The 18,445-nt window shown below is 43.0% G+C and overlaps 1 protein-coding gene across 2 annotated transcripts; it reads right to left on the bottom strand.

Annotated features, from left to right (window-relative positions):
• Window positions 1-10,458: 10,458 nt before the first annotated feature.
• LOC105922564 (uncharacterized protein C21orf62) lies at window positions 10,459-17,982 on the bottom strand. 2 transcript variants are annotated; one of them, XM_021314127.2, is made up of 2 exons: window positions 17,659-17,982; window positions 10,459-12,111 (listed from the first exon to the last, which is right to left on the bottom strand). In XM_021314127.2, the coding sequence occupies exon 2, from the start codon at window positions 12,046-12,048 to the stop codon at window positions 11,329-11,331; it is 720 nt and encodes a 239-aa protein (XP_021169802.2). In that variant the 5' UTR covers window positions 12,049-12,111; window positions 17,659-17,982; the 3' UTR covers window positions 10,459-11,328. The 2 variants fall into 2 exon arrangements, with proteins under 2 accessions (XP_021169802.2, XP_021169803.2); XM_021314128.2 differs by lacking the exon at window positions 17,659-17,982 and adding an exon at window positions 12,481-12,565.
• Between the last annotated feature and the right edge of the window lie 463 nt (window positions 17,983-18,445).

The following is an 18,445-nucleotide window of genomic DNA, read 5'->3' on the forward strand; positions in this document are numbered from 1 at the left end:
TTAAACTGTTTTACTGTTTTTAATGTTCTTTTATGTTTCTACATTTTATTCCTACTTGCTGTTATTCTTTTATTTTCCTATATTTTAATCTTGTAAAGCACTTTGCATTGTCTCTGTACTGAATTGTGCTATATAAATAAATTTTCCTTGCCATTTGCCTTGCCTTACAAATAAAGAACGATGTGAATAATAATAAATCATAATGTCATATAGCTGGATCCCTAGCAGCCTAATTTTACAATTTAATATTAGGAAAAAACAGAAAGCTCTAAGTCTATACAAAGATCAAAATAATTCAAATTAAAACAAAAATCAGGAAACATTCAACAACTACTGGACTGTATTAAATATAATTTTCAAACATATAAATACAGAACCACTAGAAAAAGCTCTGAAACAATCAGAATATTGAAAAAAAAAATCAACGTCCAAACATAAAACAGTTCAAATCATCATCAAAACTTATGTCAAGTTACTGGATATAACATGTAAAATCATTATTATTACTAACCTTGTTGCTGTTGTTGTTGCTGCTAGTTGTTTTATTTTGCTTCATTTTACTTCCTTTTGGAGGAAGTCATGACTGGTCACATATTTTAAAATTAAACTCCTTACTGCCACCTTCTGGTGGCAGCCGTCCACTGCAGCCTTGCGTCCTGGCAAGTTTCATTTTTAATGTTTGAGCGCCTCCTGCTGTTAAATACGGGAATAAAGTGTCTGTTTTCCTAGAGTGAAAGAAATTAGTCCTTTAAAATCTTGAAAAAGCGACATTGTCTGGATTTATAAGAAAACCCGGAATTCAGAGATCTGTTGACTTTATTTTAGTTTTAATGAGCAGCATTGCTTTCCAGATTGTCTCACTGCTCTGTTGTGTTTCTTCCACATGAAAAAAAGAGTTTCATCATCTCGGTGTAGAGAAAGTTTCTTTAACCTCTCCAGGTAAAATTCGGCTGAGACAGAGAAACCACAGCTGATATCTTTGGAGACTACCGAACATATTCAACAAATTATTTACACATTGTATCCAGTTTCAGTTAAAAATATGTACAGGTAATTATTCAACAATTCATTTATTTAATTTTAGCCTGGAAAATGTTGTTGCGGATCCTGACAGGATCAGTCACATTTATTTGTTGTTTGTGTTGCTCTCCTGAGGAACTGTGCAGAAAACTTCATCTTGATGTCAACGTGTCTTCCTTTATTAGTTTCGTCATTTAGAATAAAATTCGATGTGCATAAAACAGAAATAAAAATACAGCCTCCATGTGCACTGAGTGGAATAATGACAGCGGTGAGCTGCAGGTGGGTTCCTTTCTACCTGATTAACAACAGAAACAGGAAGTAAATCTTTCTGAAAACAGACAGAAAGCTTTAAAAATACAAATGATAACAGGTGGAATGAAACCACGCAGGAAACTAAAATAAACAAATTTAAAACATAAAACAGACTAGATCTCATAACACTAAAATTACATCTCCCATTTCCTACCACCTGTTCACACTTCTGCTTTCGACACTGAAGAACTGCGTGGCACTTTCTGGCACAACACTTGTCAGGTTGGAGTCCTTTCTAGGAGACAGAGGCTGTTTAATATGTTTAGGTACAAATGAGAGCTAACAGAAATAAAGTGGAGTTCCTCATGGTTCAATTCTGGGGACTCTGTTAAACATCTATGTGTTCCCACTCGGCTCGCTCAAAAGAGGAAACAAAACCCAAACGTGTGTAGCTATAACTATGCAGATGACGCACTCATCTATGTCACCGTCTCACCAGGAGATTATATTCCACTATATTAACACTGATCAAATGCGTTAATCAATGAGTGGATGTGCCAGACTTTTCTCCCGTTAAATGAAGACAAAACTGAAATAATATTGTTCACAGCCAAGGAAGAAAGATTAAAAGTCAGCACTCAGCTTCAAGCAGTAAAGCTAAAACAAAAAGCCAAGCCAGAAATCTGGAGGTGGTTCTGGACTCAGGCCTGAATTTAACACCCTTATTAATTCAGTAATGAAGTCCATCTATTATCACCTAAATAAAATACCAAGGATTAAAAGACTAATGTGTCTGCAGGACTTAAATCTTGCCCATGGTTTTATTTTCAGTGGACTGGACTTCTGTACCGGACTTCTTTAAATGGTCTCCCTAAAAAAATCCATCAAACTGCTTTTAGTTCAGAACGCTGCCACCCAAGTCCTTCCTTAGACCAAGAGAGTGGACCATACAGCTGCAGTTTTAGATCTTTACTGGCTTCCTCTCTGTCATGCATCAGATGCATTCAGGGATGCTGAAACTTTCAATTACTTTGAGTCAAGACCGAGAACTTTTTAAATTACTGATGCATTCAGTAATCTACTAATATGCATTGTAACAATTTCAATTCAGTTTTATTTATATAGTGCCAATTAACATAATATCATCTTCACGGCTCTTTCCAAAGTCAGACTCCATCAGATCCTCCAGGTTGGTCAAAAGTTTCCTCTCTAAGGAAACCCAGCAGGTTGCATCAAGTCTCTCCAAGCAGCATTCACTCCTCCTGAAAGAGCGTAGAGCCACAGTGGACAGTCGTCTGCATTGTTGATGGCTTTGCAGCAATCCCTCATACTGAGCATGCATGAAGCGACAGTGGAGAGGAAAACTCCCCTTTAACAGGGAGGAGAACCTCCAGCAGAACCAGAACCAGGCTCAGTGTGAACGCTCATCTGCCTCCACCCACTGGGGCTTAGAGAAGACAGAGCAGAGACACAGAAAGCTCAGAAGCTCACATTGACCCAGGAGTACTTTCTATGTTAGAGAAGACAGAGCAGAGACACAGAAAGCTCAGAAGCTCACATTGACCCAGGAGTACTTTCTATGTTAGAGAAGACAGAGCAGAGACACAGAAAGCACAGAAGCTCACATTGACCCAGGAGTACTTTCTATGTTAGAGAAGACAGAGCAGAGACACAGAAAGCACAGAAGCTCACATTGACCCAGGAGTACTTTCTATGTTAGATGGTAATAGAGGATGATCTGCCTCCCCTGATGATGTCACAGCTAACAGAACACCAGACCAGGTGTACCTTCTATGAAGAGAAAAATGACAGAGAACAAAAAGTTAAAAGCTGAAATAACAACAAATAATGCAGATTGGAGAGCAGTAGGAGAACTCAGCAGAGTGAGAGAAATAGACCCTGATGTCCTCCAGCAGCCTTAAGCCTATAGCAGTATAACTACAGAGATAGCATCCATGCATTTATTCCTTCTATTTCCTCAGAGGCTGAACTGGTTCATAGTCACCTGGTGACATGGTGATGTAGAGCTGTGTGTCGTCTGCATAGTGATGGTAGCTGATGTTGTTTTTTAGGATCTGAGCTAGAGGAGCATGTAGATATTGAAGAGGAGGAACCCAGGATGGACCCTTGAGGAACCCCACATGTGATCTTTGTTATCTCTGATGAAAAAGGACCTACTGGCATAAAAAGACCTTCAAGTAGGATTTAAACCAGTGGAAAGCTGTAGCAGAAAGGCCGACCCAGTTTTCCAGGCGCTCTAACAGAATGGAGAGATTGACAGTATCAATGCTGCACTGAGGTCCAATCCCTGACAGAAGGGACGTGTTTATTATCTGAGTCAAATCAGATGCTACGACAGGCAAAACTTTCTTTAAGAAAGCTGTGGGTAGAACATCAAGGCAGCAGGAGGAGGAACTTAGCTGCTGAATGATTTCCTCTAAGCTTTTGTAGTTTATTTGGCTGAATTGGGGCGTTCTGTCAGGATAAGTTCTAGTTGGATAGATCTTTGGTTCTGAACTTGATCTGGATGTACAAACTGATTCTTTGATCTTTAGGATTTTCTCAGTAAAGAAATTAGCAAATTCATTACAGGCCCTGGTGGAGTTCAGAAGCCACGGACACAGGAGAGTTTGTTAAACTGTCGACTGTGGCATTATAGATTATTATAGATATAGGGTATTATAATATATATGATGGAGCTTGATTATTAAGGGCTTTATGCGTGAGAAGGAGGATTTTAAATTCTATTCTTGATTTAACAGGAAGCCAATGAAGGGAAGCTAAAATAGGAGAAATATGATCCCTCTGGTTGATTTTCATCAGAACTCTTGCCGCAGCATTTTGAATCAGCTGAAGACTTCGAACTGCATTTTGTGGACTTCCTGATAGTAAAGAATTACAATAGTCCAGCCTTGAAGTAACAAATGCATGGACTAGTTTTTCAGCATCACTCCTGGACAGAATGTTTCTAATTTTGGCGATATTCCTGAGGTGAACAAAGGAAACTCTGGAAACCTGTTTAATATGGGATTTAAATGACATGTCTTGGTCAAAAACAACAAAAGATTTTTTACTTTATTACCAGAGGCCAAGTTAATGCCATCCAGATTAAGTGATTGATTAAGAAGTTTATTTTTTGAGGACTCTGGTCCAAAGATGATATTTATTTTTATATGTTATTAAAATCAGTTTTTAAACTTTTGATCTTATTTTTATATATAAATCTTTTTATGTAAAGCATTTTGAATGTTCTTAATGTGCAAAGTGCAACACAATCAAACTTGCCCTCTGCCTCTGGGTGGCGCTACAGAGCTGTAAAACCATCACTTCCTCAGCTAACAAACTCCATATCCCAAACACGACTGAACAATAAAACTTATTTGTGTCTCAAATCCAGATTATCATTATTTTCTTTATAGTTTTATAGCAAGTTTATAGCCAGTACAGCATAGGATTTAAAAGTTTTTCCCTGCTTGCCGTTTATTTTTTACCAGCACAATTTACTGCTCAGCTTTTCTTTGTCTGTTTCCAGGGTTTTGCTGCAGAAAGAAGAAAAATTCCTTAATTTAAACACACATTAACTTGCCTGGTTACTTTTCTTCATACGTTCAGCTGCAGCTCACAGACAAAACAGAGTCAGAGTGAACTGAGGTGAACTGAATCAGTTGGTAGGACTCTCTGTTACATAAGCAAACACGGTTCCAGTTAAGAAGGGGGGGAAAAAAAGCATCTTGTGAAAAACTGAACAGATGTTTTGTTGACTCAAAGCGAAACAGAAAATGTGTTGAAGTGCAGACAGTCGGAGCGCCGAGTGATTCAGAGTTTATATAGAAAAGGCTGGACAGCTCTGCGAGGATCTATTTTTAGACTTTAGCTATAGTTGCGGGAATCAGATGAGATGAGTGAATTATGATGATCTAAAAATACATTAAAAACCAGAGGAAAGTTCCCAGCTGTTCTGTTAAACAGCTTGTTGCAACATTAAAGTTTTTCAGCGTAGGTGATGCACATACTTTTGCCTTCATGACAACAATAAACCAGGATTAGATCATAATCCTGGTTTATTTTGGTTTAATCCCCTCTATGAATGGGACATATCATGCAGCATCATGGTAGAGTCTAAAACATCTCCACATCTGAAGCTCGGTTTGATGCTTCCACTCTGCAGGGATCAAAGGTGGTCCAAGAAGGGAAAACTGGAGATGGGAGAATCATCACCTAGCAATTAAACAGGATTGTCTAATCTTATGGTTTGGGTGTTCACTTCCATCATGTACTTTACCTCACCTTACCTGGGAAGGATTTGGTACCAGGGAGCATTATAGCAGAAGGGGGGTAGAGTGGTGCTTTAGATCAACGGTTCGCCACTCTGGTCCTGGGGGACCTTTATTCTTCATGTTTTAGGTGTCTCCATGCTGCTATGCACCTGACTTAAATGAATGGATGATTAAGAGGATCCGGCAGGACTTGGTGGCCAATGAGGAGGTAATGCTGTCATTTCAGTCAGGTGAGCTGGAACAGAGACTGATCCAAAACATGCAGGACAGTGAATGAGGAGCAGGGTAGAGCACCCCTGCTTTAGACAATAGTTGGCTGAGATTTACAGCACACCCACCAAGCAACCAAACGACCAATAGGGAGACTGACCAACCTACCAACCAACCAACCAACCAACCAACCAACCAACCAACCAACCAACCAACCAACCAACCAACCAACCAACCAACCAACCAACCAACCAACCTACCAACCTACCAACCAACCTACCAACCAACCAACCAACCAACCAACCGGGAGACTGACCAACCAACCAACCAACCAACCAACCAACCAACCAACCAACCAACCAACCAACCAACCAACCAACCAACCAACCAACCAACCAACCAACCAACCAACCAACCAACCGGGAGACTGACCAACCGACCAACAAACCAGCCAACCAACCAACCAACCAACCAAGCAACAAGCACCCAACCAACCAACCAACCAACCAACCAACCAACCAACCAACCAACCAACCAACCAACTGGGAGACTGACCAACGAACCAGCCAACCAACCAACCAACCAACCAACCAACCAACCAACCAACCAACCAACCAACCAACCAACCAACCAACCAACCAACCAACCAACCAACCAAGCAACCGACCAACCAAGCAACCAACAAGCACCCAAGCAAGCAAGCAAGCAAGCAAGCAAGCAAGCAATCAACCAATAGGGAGACTAACCAACCGACCAATGAACTAGCCAACCAACCAACCAACCAAGCAACAAGCACCCAAGCAAGCAAGCAAGCAAGCAAGCAAGCAAGCAAGCAAGCAAGCAAGCAAGCAAGCAAGCAAGCAAGCAAGCAAGCAAGCAAGCAAGCAAGCAAGCAATCAACCAATAGGGAGACTAACCAACCGACCAATGAACTAGCCAACCAACCAACCAACCAACCAAGCAACAAGCACCCAAGCAACCAACCAACCAACCAACCAACCAACCAACCTACCAACCAACCTACCAACCAACAACCAACCAATAGGGAGACTGACCAACCAACCAACCATCCAACCAACCAACCAACCAACCAACCAACCAACCAACCAACCAATAGGGAGACTGACAAACCGACCAAAGAAGCAGCCAAGCTTCAATCTTTCCTCACTATAACAACCTTCAACAACATCCTCCTGACTGCCCTGTGGTGCTCTGCAACACACCAACTGACCTCTATCCTTCCTCACCACATCAGACTGGAGTAAGTAAATTGTTTGTCTCTGGTGGTGGCTCACCTCCAGTACCCTCTGGTACTCCACAACAAACTGACCGACTGTCTATCCTTCTGCACCTTAGCAGACTGGAGCAATATAATTTTCCACATGGGAAGCCATGTCATATTCGTATAAACTGCCTTCCCAGACCTCGTCTCCCTGCCGTAACGTCTCACCGCAGTAAAGCTTCCAGGCTTGTTAGAGGGACGCTGCAATCACTTCAGACTGTTGACTCACCCACCAAATCATCCACATCTTGACTCAATCCAGCATCAATGTAATGCTGACAACAAACAAGCCTGGTCTACAGAAACGCCCAGAGCATGAAGGATCTGCTGCCGATGGCCTAAAGGCAACCACAGCGGTACCTCTCTGAGGTACAGAGGAGTCCATGTTGGGACGGTTCAGCAACGTAGCTGATCTCAAGAAGAGGTGACTTCATTTAGGAAAGAGATGCATGTTTTCCTGCCTGTATGCCTTCACAAAAGGCCCCTTTGAGCCCTTTAAAGAGGTCTGTGTGTGGTTTAATGCTGCAGCGCCCTGACCCAGAGCTTCGGTGATCTGCTGCAGTGATGTTGCACAGCTCTGGCTCCTGTTTGTCAGCAACCTCTCACAGGAAATGAGCTGGATCCAGAGAGCGAAGGACCGTTCCAGGGTGGGTTTGTTTCTGTTCGGCCTGTCATTAGGTTTAAAGCCAGGCGGCCAAACCCTCAGGAACAAAGACTCATTTCAGACGCTGTGACTCTTCCACTTCCCGCTCCTCCACCACAGAACTGCAGTCGCTCAGAGCCGGGCTCGTCCAGACCAAACCGGCACCGTTTCCTTGTTTTGATCCAGAGAGAGGAGGATTTGTTGGCTCCTGACCCTGGGACTCTTGTTCAACCTGTTTCAAAACAACTTGTTTTATTGGGGCCATCTGCAGTCAGGACGTCCAGCTGGACAAACGCAGCAGCCTTCGGCACAGAGATCCTACTGAGCCGGATCATTACACGCTGTCCCATTCCTCTCCTCTGTCTCCTTCGCTCGTTTATCTCTCTGTAAAAGGACTGTGTATGAATGTCACAGCGGGGGATTGCTGTAAATCACTTTATAAAGGCGGATTCTTTCTCCCAGAGAGAATAAAGTGCAGCGGCGGACTCTGGGGCCGCTCGGCTCCGCAGCCTCTGGACGATTTCCAGCAGCATTCAGCTGCCACGGCACATCGTGTTTTCATCAGCAGGTGCAGCACAGGCCACAGAAATGATTATGCAAGGCAGAATATAAAAATTCCTTATGTTTTTATTAAAACGACATCTCCAGATCTCATTCAGGAATATTCTTTATGTGAGAGAAATGTTTCAATTAAGACAGAGACTGAACTTGTATGAATAATATGAAACAAAATAAGTTTACTTGATATTGTCCTCATTATTTGATTAAAAACTTTGACAGTTGATCAGTTCAGATTAAAGCTCATTTAGTGAGACGTTCAGGTTTAAAATTTATTCCCCAGTTCAAATTTGGGGAAAATAGACATCTTAATCTTCCTTAAACTTCAGGGGTGTCCAAGCTCTTCGTCACATGGGTAAAAATTGTCAATTCAAAAGTACTGGAGGGTCAAAGAAATGTAACTTTTAAAAAGCTAAAATATCAAATAATAATTTCTTATTTACCTGTTCCACAAATTATGAGAAAACGCAATTTTCTACAGGAAAGGGAGTTGTAAACCATTGCAGATCAAAATTAATTTTTCATTAAATGTTTAAGGCAAGGCAAGGCAAATTTATTTGTATAGCACATTTCAGTACAGAGACAATGCAAAGTGCTTTACATGAATAAAATACAGGACAATAAAACAGAATAAAAGCAAGTAGGAACATGGGAAAATAGAAACTAAAAGCAAACATTAAAAACAGTTGGACTACAAAGTGAACTAACGATGTTTCAGTAAAACAGTTTAAATAGAACAATTAAAATCTTAAATGTGAGCTCAGGCTTTCAGCACTTTTCCAGTTTTCTGGGAGTTTGTTCCAGATCAGTGGAGCATAGGAACTAAACGCTGCTTCTCCATGTCTGGTTCTGGTTCTGGTTCTGGTTCTGCAGAGCAGGCTGGAGCCAGAAGACCTGAGTGGTCTGGAGGGTTGATGCCCTGATAACAAGTCTGTGATGGATTTAGGTGCTAAGCCATTTCAAGCCTGAAATCACTCCAGGAGAGCATCAACGGCTCATCCAGGAGGGCTCAGGAAACCCGGAACATCTGAAGCTAACTTTACTTCAGTTCAGGACAGAGTTCACGATTCAGCAGAGTCTCCAAGGCCAGAAGCACTGCTGGCCAACATGGAAAGCCCGGCCTTTATGTGCAGAAAAGCATTCTGGGAAGAAAACACCCTGTGGCGCCTCCTGGTGTATCTGGTTCAAAACCAGCCTTTTAGAAAATATGAGCTCACATGAAACATCAAACAAAAATGGCGAGTATTTCCTTACGATGGGTTGGTGCCACGACTGGTGGTACTTTTAGATAAAATCACTAACTTCATGAATAATTGCCCTTGGCGCCTTGGCAGCCAAACCGAACCTGTCGTTGCACAACAGCCGTGCGTTCGTGTTTACGAGAAGAAGAGGAAGGCTTCAGCAGAAAGAAATAAGACCAGAGTGGATTTGGAGATTTTCTTCCACTCGATCCCCCTGAACAACAGAAAGACGGTTTTGCACATTTATTCAAAAAGGGACTTGGGGAAATTTCCAGAAGAATTGCAGATCCTTGCTTTAAATGCAGGTTTTCTCTTTTTTAATCAAATATATAAACCTCATAAGGTCTCAGAGATGAGAAGCTCTTGCTCTTTTTTTAATAATCTTTTTCTGTTTTTCTTGTGTAGAGCTAGAGGCTCGTTTCTTCAATGTAGGCTGACAGGAAAGGGAGTAAGTTGTGCGCTACACTGCAAAAACGGAACTAAAAATAAGTAAAAATGTTCTTAAAATTAGTGTATTTTTCCTTGATTTGAGCGGGTAAATAAGATGATCTTCCAATAGAATAACATTTCTGCACTTAAAATAGTAACAATTCATCTGCATCATCTTATTTCAAGTGCAGTATATCTAATTATCTTATTTCAGGGGTCAAAATACTAATTCCATTGGCAGATAATCTTATTAACCTGCTCAAATCAAGGACAAATACACAAATTTTAAGAACATTTTACTTATTTTTAGACGCCGCATGGAGGACTGATGCATCATTGGAGCACGCCATAGCTGCAGTGTTTGTGTGCAGAAATTCTCTGGTAGACTGGTTTATTTTAGAGATTAAATCATGAATGCTACAGTAATTAATGCACAGAAAGGTAAAAAACAACAACAAAAAACTCTTAACAAAAGCATATCTGTGTCAAAGTTTAGGGAAATGCTGTGGCGGCGTATCGTTGCATAAAGGACCCAAAGGCGAATAGAAGAACAAACCAACTTTATTAAACTGCAAGGAAAACTTAAAATTATGCAAAAAAAACCTGAAAATGCATAAAGAAAAAATCTAAAATTACAATCTGAAACCACAATGTGAGAAAATAAAAGTAAAAACAGCACATCTAGAGCTGACTTATAAAGAAACAGACTGAAAAAGGCTAACTGAAGATAACACGGGGCACCAATAATCCAAAATAACCTAAAATAAGATCCAAAACCGAGGGAAAAAATAACGGCACGACTGGTAAAAGGAGAAAGAGAGGCCAGAAGGATGCATGAAGGAGAATGGTAAAAACAAATATTACACACAGCCACGACAGCAAAGATGACCAGGAAGCACGAGATTATAAAAAACTAAGCAGGAAATACGTCAATTAACGGAGTAAAACTTGACAGAGCAGGTAAACCAGGATGGAGGCACGCCTCTACATCCCAGCCGTGCGTTAGACTCCTGTCAGACAGATTCATGCAGGATGACATGAAGCTGCATGTTTGTGTGCAGCTTTGACATTTTCTGCAGGACGCTTCATATTAATGCCGCAGCACAGAGTTCATGAACGCCTGGTTGTTAGCACAGGAAATCAATTTAGGGTCTGAAACAAGCTTTGTTATTAAAATGATAAATATTTAATGAAATATAAATAAAAAGCTGCAACTTTTGGAAAATATTCTCAAACTGCAAACAAGAGGACAAATCTCCTGAGAGTGATTCCTCTCAGGACAAGAAATAGGAGTCCATTGATTGTTGATTTCAGCCTTTTAAAAAGCACATTTCTGCTAAAATGACAGTAAGCAGAAATTATTCTTGTGTACAGAATGATTCCCGTGGATCCTGACCGCGGATGGAGGACGCGTCAGTACACAAATGTGGTGAACGTCTTCCGTAAAGGTTCTGACGAGTTTCTCCTGGACTCCAGAGGCTCGTCCGGCGCATCAGAAGACGTCGGAGCTGACGGGAAACCCAGGTGTGGAAAGAACTGCGAGAAGGCCTGGAGAGGCGGCCCGATGACGCTGTAGGCCTTCAGAGCCGAGCGTCCGTTCAGCGCGCCCACATCCAGGAGGGCCATGTGGAGGGAAGAGGACTCGTCCAGCTCCGCCGCCCAAACCCGCACCTCCTGGTTGGGATACGGAGCTCCCGGAGCGGCGCTGTGAACTCTGAGGGTCCGTAACCCGAGCAGAACCAGCTGCCGGCTCTGCAGCGGCTCCGCTCCGCAGAGAGACAGGCGCAGGTGAGCGACCGTGCTGCCGTTCAGCAGCTCCTCCAGCACCCAGGGCTCCCTCACCCACACCGTCAGGCTGCCCGGCCGCCCCAGGCCCGAGCCGGGCAGCGCCGTCCGCAGGACGCTGTGGCACCGGCACCGGGAGTTGGCCCGCGCCTCGTCGCAGTCCCGGACGGCCGCCGAGCAGCTGCAGTTGCGGAGGCCGGCGCCGCTGTCGAACAGCAGCGTGGCGTTGTTAGGAGCGCCGTGCGACGGGGCGGAAGCCATCGGCTGGAGGTCGGAGGTCAGCGCCGCCGCCAAACACAGCAACCAGGGCAGCAAGGCGGAGCGCGCCGCGTTTGGAGACATCTCCATGGAGGCCGAGCCGACTACATCTTCACCGACTGGAAGCAGCTGAGCGAGGAGGGACGGGTCGAGCTGGAAAAACCGAAAAAAAAAACAACATTAAAAGTCTGAGAATTGAAAATCTTAGTGCAGATTTCAGCAGAGAGGAGCTTTCTGGAAGCTGCGGCGGCGCCCAGGCTGGATTTTACAACATATGGAGGCCAGCAGCTCCAGCTGAACCTTCCTTTTCATTTCCCATCCAGCCTCAGTTTCACGCACACACACACACACACAGACGCGTAATTGAGCCACTTATTGGGTTTTAATGGAGAGCAGTGGTCCCGGGCCGAGCTGCTGCCGCTGGCATGAGCTGGTGTGCCACGCTGCACATGGGCCAGCCGCAGCAGAGACTAAAACACAGGCTTCATTCAGGAGGAGTGGAAAACGTGCAGCGCTGCTTACTTTTCCACTTTCCAGAACTTTCCAGTCCTGCTGCTGATCCAACTTTCCTTCATCCTGTGAGACGGTTCCGTGTTCCTATTTCAGCGTTTAGCTCACGTCTTTACTGCAGCCATCTTTGTCTGCTCTGTTTGTTAAAGAAATGTGATTTTTTTTTTTATGCATGTTTCTGTCAGAGTTCAGACTTACCTGGACTAAAAAGTCGTCTTTCTGTCTGAACTCACCTGGTCCTGATAATCATCCTTGAACTGAACATCTCATCCAGAGACGCGTTTAAATTAGCAGGAGAACTTTACAGCCATCCCAGCTTTAACTTCTCACAATGATGCATTTAGTAGGATATTTGGTGCCAGTATCCAACAACAACAACAACAACAATAAAGACGGCCCAGTAAATTCACCCCGTCAGAGAAATTAGAAAAAAAAAAATCCAATGTTTCCATCACAGACTCTAAAGTTGCTGTTAAATGTTAACGATCCGGACGGAACAATTAGAAAAGCTCTTAAAAATTCTGACGTGCTGGAAAGGCTGGAGGCAGAGAGGCTGTTACGTCTGAGTCAGATTTGTCCTTAGATGTGTGGAACATAATTAACGCACTCAGCTCCAGAATGTGGTTTAAACCAGACTCAGCATGTACGCCACGGCGGTGGAGCGATGATGGTTTGTTATTGTTCTGCTGTGTTCTGCTCCTGGACACGGGACACGGATCACGACCGAAAAGAAAGAGATCCTGGATACAATCAGCTACAAGGAGGTTCTTCTGATGGCTGGCTGAGTTCTGCTTCACAGCTAAAGCATCCAGCAGAGCCTGAAGTAGAGCGTCACTGCAAAAAAGAGAACTAAAAGTGAGTAAAGTTTTCTTGAAACCAGTGCATCTGTCTTTGATCTGAGCAGGCAAGTCTAAATGGTCTGCCAACAGATTTCTGCACTTAAAATAGGATCAACTCGTCTCCATCAGCTTATTTCAAGGTCAGTATATCTAATGATCTTATTTTAGGGGTCACAATGCTCATTCCATTAGCAGATAATCTTATTTACCTGCTCAAATCAAGGACAAACACACCAGTATCAAGACAATTTTACTTACTTTTAGTTCCCTTTGTGCAGTGAGCTGCCTTTTATCTCAGAGAGAGGTCATCTGAGGCCGTTTCCTTCACAGGTTTAGGGGACATGTCCAACTGGTGGGACATCTGGACCTTTCTGGAGGGACTTTTGCTGCATTCCATTTGCAGTTGGAACTCGGAAATCAGACTTTCCTCCAAGAAAGTCGGGAACATTTTTTTTTACGTTCATATTATATCAAAAAGACACAATTGCAGGAGTGCTTCTAAAATCTATGTTAATGTAGCGGAAGCAACAGATTTCCTGGCTGTCGCCATATTGGAATCCTAACTTTTTTTATTTATTATTTTGGAATCCCGACTTCTCCATCTGTGTTAACTGTGTTTACTCGGGTTTACCCCATTCCAAGCTGCTGTTTTCTTTTTCCGAGGCAATGGTAATGCAACATTTGTATGTCACGCACAGCAGCAGCCATGAAACATATTTTTGGCACAAATGGAACCCCATAGACCAAACTGATGGAGTCTAAGGCTACGTTATCACTGCAGGTCTTAATGCTCAATTTGATTTTTTTGTGAAATCAGATTTTTTTTGCGTGTCCGTTCACATTTCCAAATATATGCGACTTGTATGTGATCGCCTGTGTGAACTAAATGCGTTCCACCGAAGTGTCCCGCATGCGCACACGAGGACGCGATGACGTCACACATAGCAAAGCGTCCTCAGTGTTTGTGGAACATGGATTATAATGCTGCCGCGCATTTTGTGGTAATTAATTTATTTTCTAACCGGAGCTTTCTCTCCACTGACTGCTCTCCTCATTGTTGTCCGCTATGGATGTCGTCTTTCTTCCTGCTTCTGCATAGCAGGACGCAGAATAGTGACGTTTGTCGAGTATCGGTGACGTACAGGTGGGATAAATGTGACCCGGCCGTACAGACACAGGTCGCATTTAAAGAGATCAAATACGTATCGGATTCAGGACGACATATCCAAGTGGCCTGGGTCGCTTTTGAAAAAATCCGATCTGTGTCGTTCAGACTGTCATAAAAAGATCAGATCCAGGTCGCATATGGGCAAAAAAATTGGAATTGGGTCACTTCAGGCTGCAGTGTGAACGTAGCCTATGTTTACTCGGGTTTACCCCTTTCGAAGCTGCTGTTATCTTTTTCCGAGGCAATCGTAATGCAACGTTTGCATCCCTTCTGGCCCGTAAATACCTCAGGAAGACCCAGAGAGCGCCCCCTGGAGGAGGGAGGACCTTTTCAGACCAACTTTGGATAAAAGGAAAATGGATGATCCCAAAAAATACAGCTGAGGGAAAATGTTCAGCTCTGAAACTTGTTGTGTAGCCTGTTGTTTCCAACCACAGCTGTGGAAAACCTTCTGCTTATGTGCGTTATTTGTTTTATTTTCATCTGATTTGGGGGAAATTTAGAGAGTTATCCAGAACCGGAACATTTACTGCAGAAGGTTCTGGGGCAGAAAGGAGTTTCAGGGCAAAGCTGGAAGAGTCAGAAGGGTTAATCATAAAAGCTAAATGTCTGACTTGTGGCTAAATCAAAGTTTGCCATCTAAGTCCAGATCTGGAAGCATGACGCAGACTTCCATAAATAAGAGTGAGCTCAGGGAGGGTGGTTTACAGAAGCAGCTGCCCTCCATGCAGCCAGCCTCCACCATCTTACCTCACTGTTGATGTTAGTCATCGTCTTTCCAGCTGTTCCCGGCCGAGCTTTCCCACACATCACGTCAGTCATTATCCTTCTCTTTGCATCTGTTCTCGCTGTCCCTACCACTCCCTGCCATCATCTTCTGCTCCTCTATTTTTATTTCCTTCCCTCCATTGCAGCCAAAAGGATGCTAAGGGACTAACAAAGATAAAAATCAAGCACTAAAAACAAACCTTGGTGACACGTGCCTGGTGGTTTAGTTGAGCTGTCTGCAGACGTTACCCAGGCTGGTAAAAGTTTGTCGGACATCAGACACAGATGGAGAACGGACGATTAAAGAGTTAATAATGGGTCTGCGATGTGGCCCGTCCTCAACGCGCTCCCGGCTTGTTAAAGGCGAGGCTCGGTGCATTCCTGTGACATCATGCTGCGCCGCAGCCACCCACTCTAATCCTCTACTCCTCTTTCTAATCCCCAACACCTCTGGGCCACCATTTCCATCCATTTCCATCCATTTCCATCCATTTCCATCCATTTCCATCCATTTCCATCCGTTTCCATCCATTTCCATCCATTTTTATGCCCTTCATCCCGGCAACACGGAGCGTCAGGTCCTAAACTCTCGGTCCAGCCCTCGTTTCTCTGCTTCCCAACAAACTGGCCGACTGTCAGAGTCGCTACAGTCCTCTCCTCGCTCCGGTCCGTTTAACTTTTAGCAGTTTGTTCTCCTTTGTTTAGTTAAATCTGTAAAAATACTGAGGAGTACTGAGATATTATTGAAGTGTTTAAAAGAGCCTGATGTAGGTGATGATGCACACTGTGAAAACAGAAGTAGAAATAAGTACAATTTACTTGAAATGAGCGTATTTGTCCATGATTTGAGCAGGTAAATGAGATTATCTGCCAATGGAAAGAGTAATTTTACCCTTAAAATAAGATAATTAGATATACTGCCCTTAAAAAAGGTTGATGGAGATGATTTCTTCCTATTTTAAGTGCATCAATCTTAATCCATTGGCAGATTATCTTATTTACCTGCTCAAATAAAGTATAAATACACTGATTTCAAGAAACTTTTAACTTATTTTTAGTTATGTTTTTGCAGTGCATCACTCTGGCTGGTCCTGCACTGAACAGCATATTAAGACGGTCCTTAACTGTTCTGTTTTTGGACCGTAGGAAGAAGCCAGAGTACCCAGCATGCACAGGGAGAACGAGCCAACTCCGTGCAGGAAGACCTCAGTCCGGGATCTGGATCCAGACCCTCCCTGCTGCAGGACGACAGCACTGCAAAAAGAGAACTAAAAGTAAGTAAAATTTTCTTGAAATTAGTGTATTTTTCATTGATTTGAGCAGGTAAATAAGATTATTTGCCAATGGAATAAGATTTTTGCACTTAAAGTGGGAACAATTCATCTCCACCATTATTTTTCATTATTTTTACCTTCTCAAATCAATGAAAAATACACTAATTTCAAGAAAAATTTACTTACTTTTAGTTCTCTTTTTGCAGTGAGCGACGGTACCGCTGCACAGCAAGAGGTGCCGAAAGATTTCCAAATCCTAACAGCATCCAGATAATAAACAGATTCTGATCCACAAACTGTTTGTTGTGTCAAAACAAATTCATTATTCCTAAGAATTTCTCACTCTACACAGATTCCTGAATCTAAACGGGTTTCGGCTCTTTGAACCGGTTCTTCGGTCTGAACAGAATCCAGACTCCAAACTGATACCAGACTCTGAAAAGATTTTAAACCCTGAAAACATCTTTAATTCTGACCAGACCTCAGACTCCGGCTCTTCTTCAGCCTTTCTGAACGTTTTTCTGAGCTTTCCTTCCGACTTTAGCTGCTTTTTCACTCAGTTTCACCACAGTTCTTCTTCTCTAGCCCTTCCAAAGAACTGTTTGCTTGTTTTTTAGGCTTATTAACTCTGACCTATGTTCAGAAAAAGACTAAACCCAAGAGATGAACCGGTGATGAGTTGACACGTCGGTAAAAAGTAAATCTTTAGGGTTTTCCAGCTGCTGCTGACATTCACAGACTTTACCACCGTTTTATTTCCTTTAGTCCTGCTCAGGCAGACTGCACACAAATATAACCCTCAAAGTTGCATCTGCAGAAAATTGTGCTTTTAATTATGCTAAATTAAATAAATCACTGAATGCTGGGAGCACAGATTGTACTTTCCTCATCATTTATAGAATTAAAGCAGCTGTTTTTAATGCAGGTAAAGAGTAAAATATTGACTGAACATTCTTTATAAAACCAATTAGCTGTTTATTCTCCAGCTTGCTGCAGACACAGCAATGGGGCTGATGCTCCTAACCTTTAGAAACTGAAGGTTTAAGCGAGTGCATGTGTGTAAAATCAGACCCTGAACACATTTTCTTTAAAGCAGGACCGTTTGTGAGCGGCGGCAGACCAAATCTGGAGTAAAACTTACTGTGTAGGCTCAGGGTTGGCCTCTGCAGCCGCCTGCTTCCAGGCTGATCTGAGCGGCTTCCTCTGGCGCTGAGAGCGGTTTCCACATCTGTCCAGAGCTTGGCTGGAGAAAGTCATCTGAACGTCTGCAGACACAAAGCGAGGAGCTGCTCCTGCCAAAGCAAGGAGGAGATCAGACTGAGAGCAGAGAGGAGGACGGGATGAAGAGCTTCTGCTTTGTGAAGCCGGGACAGACACATTCCTGACCACACGTGTCCGTACGGAAAGCTTTCTGTCCATTTTCTCTGCTGCCCACTTATTTTTCCCCCCCACTTTTCTCCTCCTCTTGTGAGAAACACCTCCCATCCTCCGACCCAAGGATTTTCCTCCTCCCACACTGAGAGCTTCTGCCGAATGCCATCTGGTGGCAGCAAAATTATTACCGTGATAATTTCTGCACAGTTTTATGTATTCCATGTGAGATTCCTGAAAGAGGAGAAAATGATCAAAAGGAAGACCCCCCCCCCCCGGGGGGGTTTCCCAAAAACTTATATAAATCAGTGATCCAAGAAGAAACCTATAAACAGATCCAAAGTCCAACGATAGCAGCAGATGCTCCTGAGAAAGAGAGTCGCCCAGTGATAGCCGGGGACCCTGCTAAGCATAATAAATTATTATTATGATGCATTATGATGTATGCATCGTAATGCAGCATAATAATAACTTATTATGATGCATACATCGTAATGCATCATAATAATAACTTATTATGATGCATTACGATGTATGCAACGTAAAAACAGCCATTT

The sequence above is a fragment of the Fundulus heteroclitus genome, unplaced genomic scaffold (assembly GCF_011125445.2).
Source record: "Fundulus heteroclitus isolate FHET01 unplaced genomic scaffold, MU-UCD_Fhet_4.1 scaffold_53, whole genome shotgun sequence".
In the NCBI taxonomy this organism is placed as follows: Eukaryota; Metazoa; Chordata; class Actinopteri; order Cyprinodontiformes; family Fundulidae; genus Fundulus; species Fundulus heteroclitus.

Bases quoted from the DNA above. Each gene is read 5' to 3' on its own strand.
- LOC105922564 (XM_021314127.2), bottom strand. From the start codon at position 12,048: ATGGAGATGTCTCCAAACGCGGCGCGCTCCGCCTTGCTGCCCTGGTTG.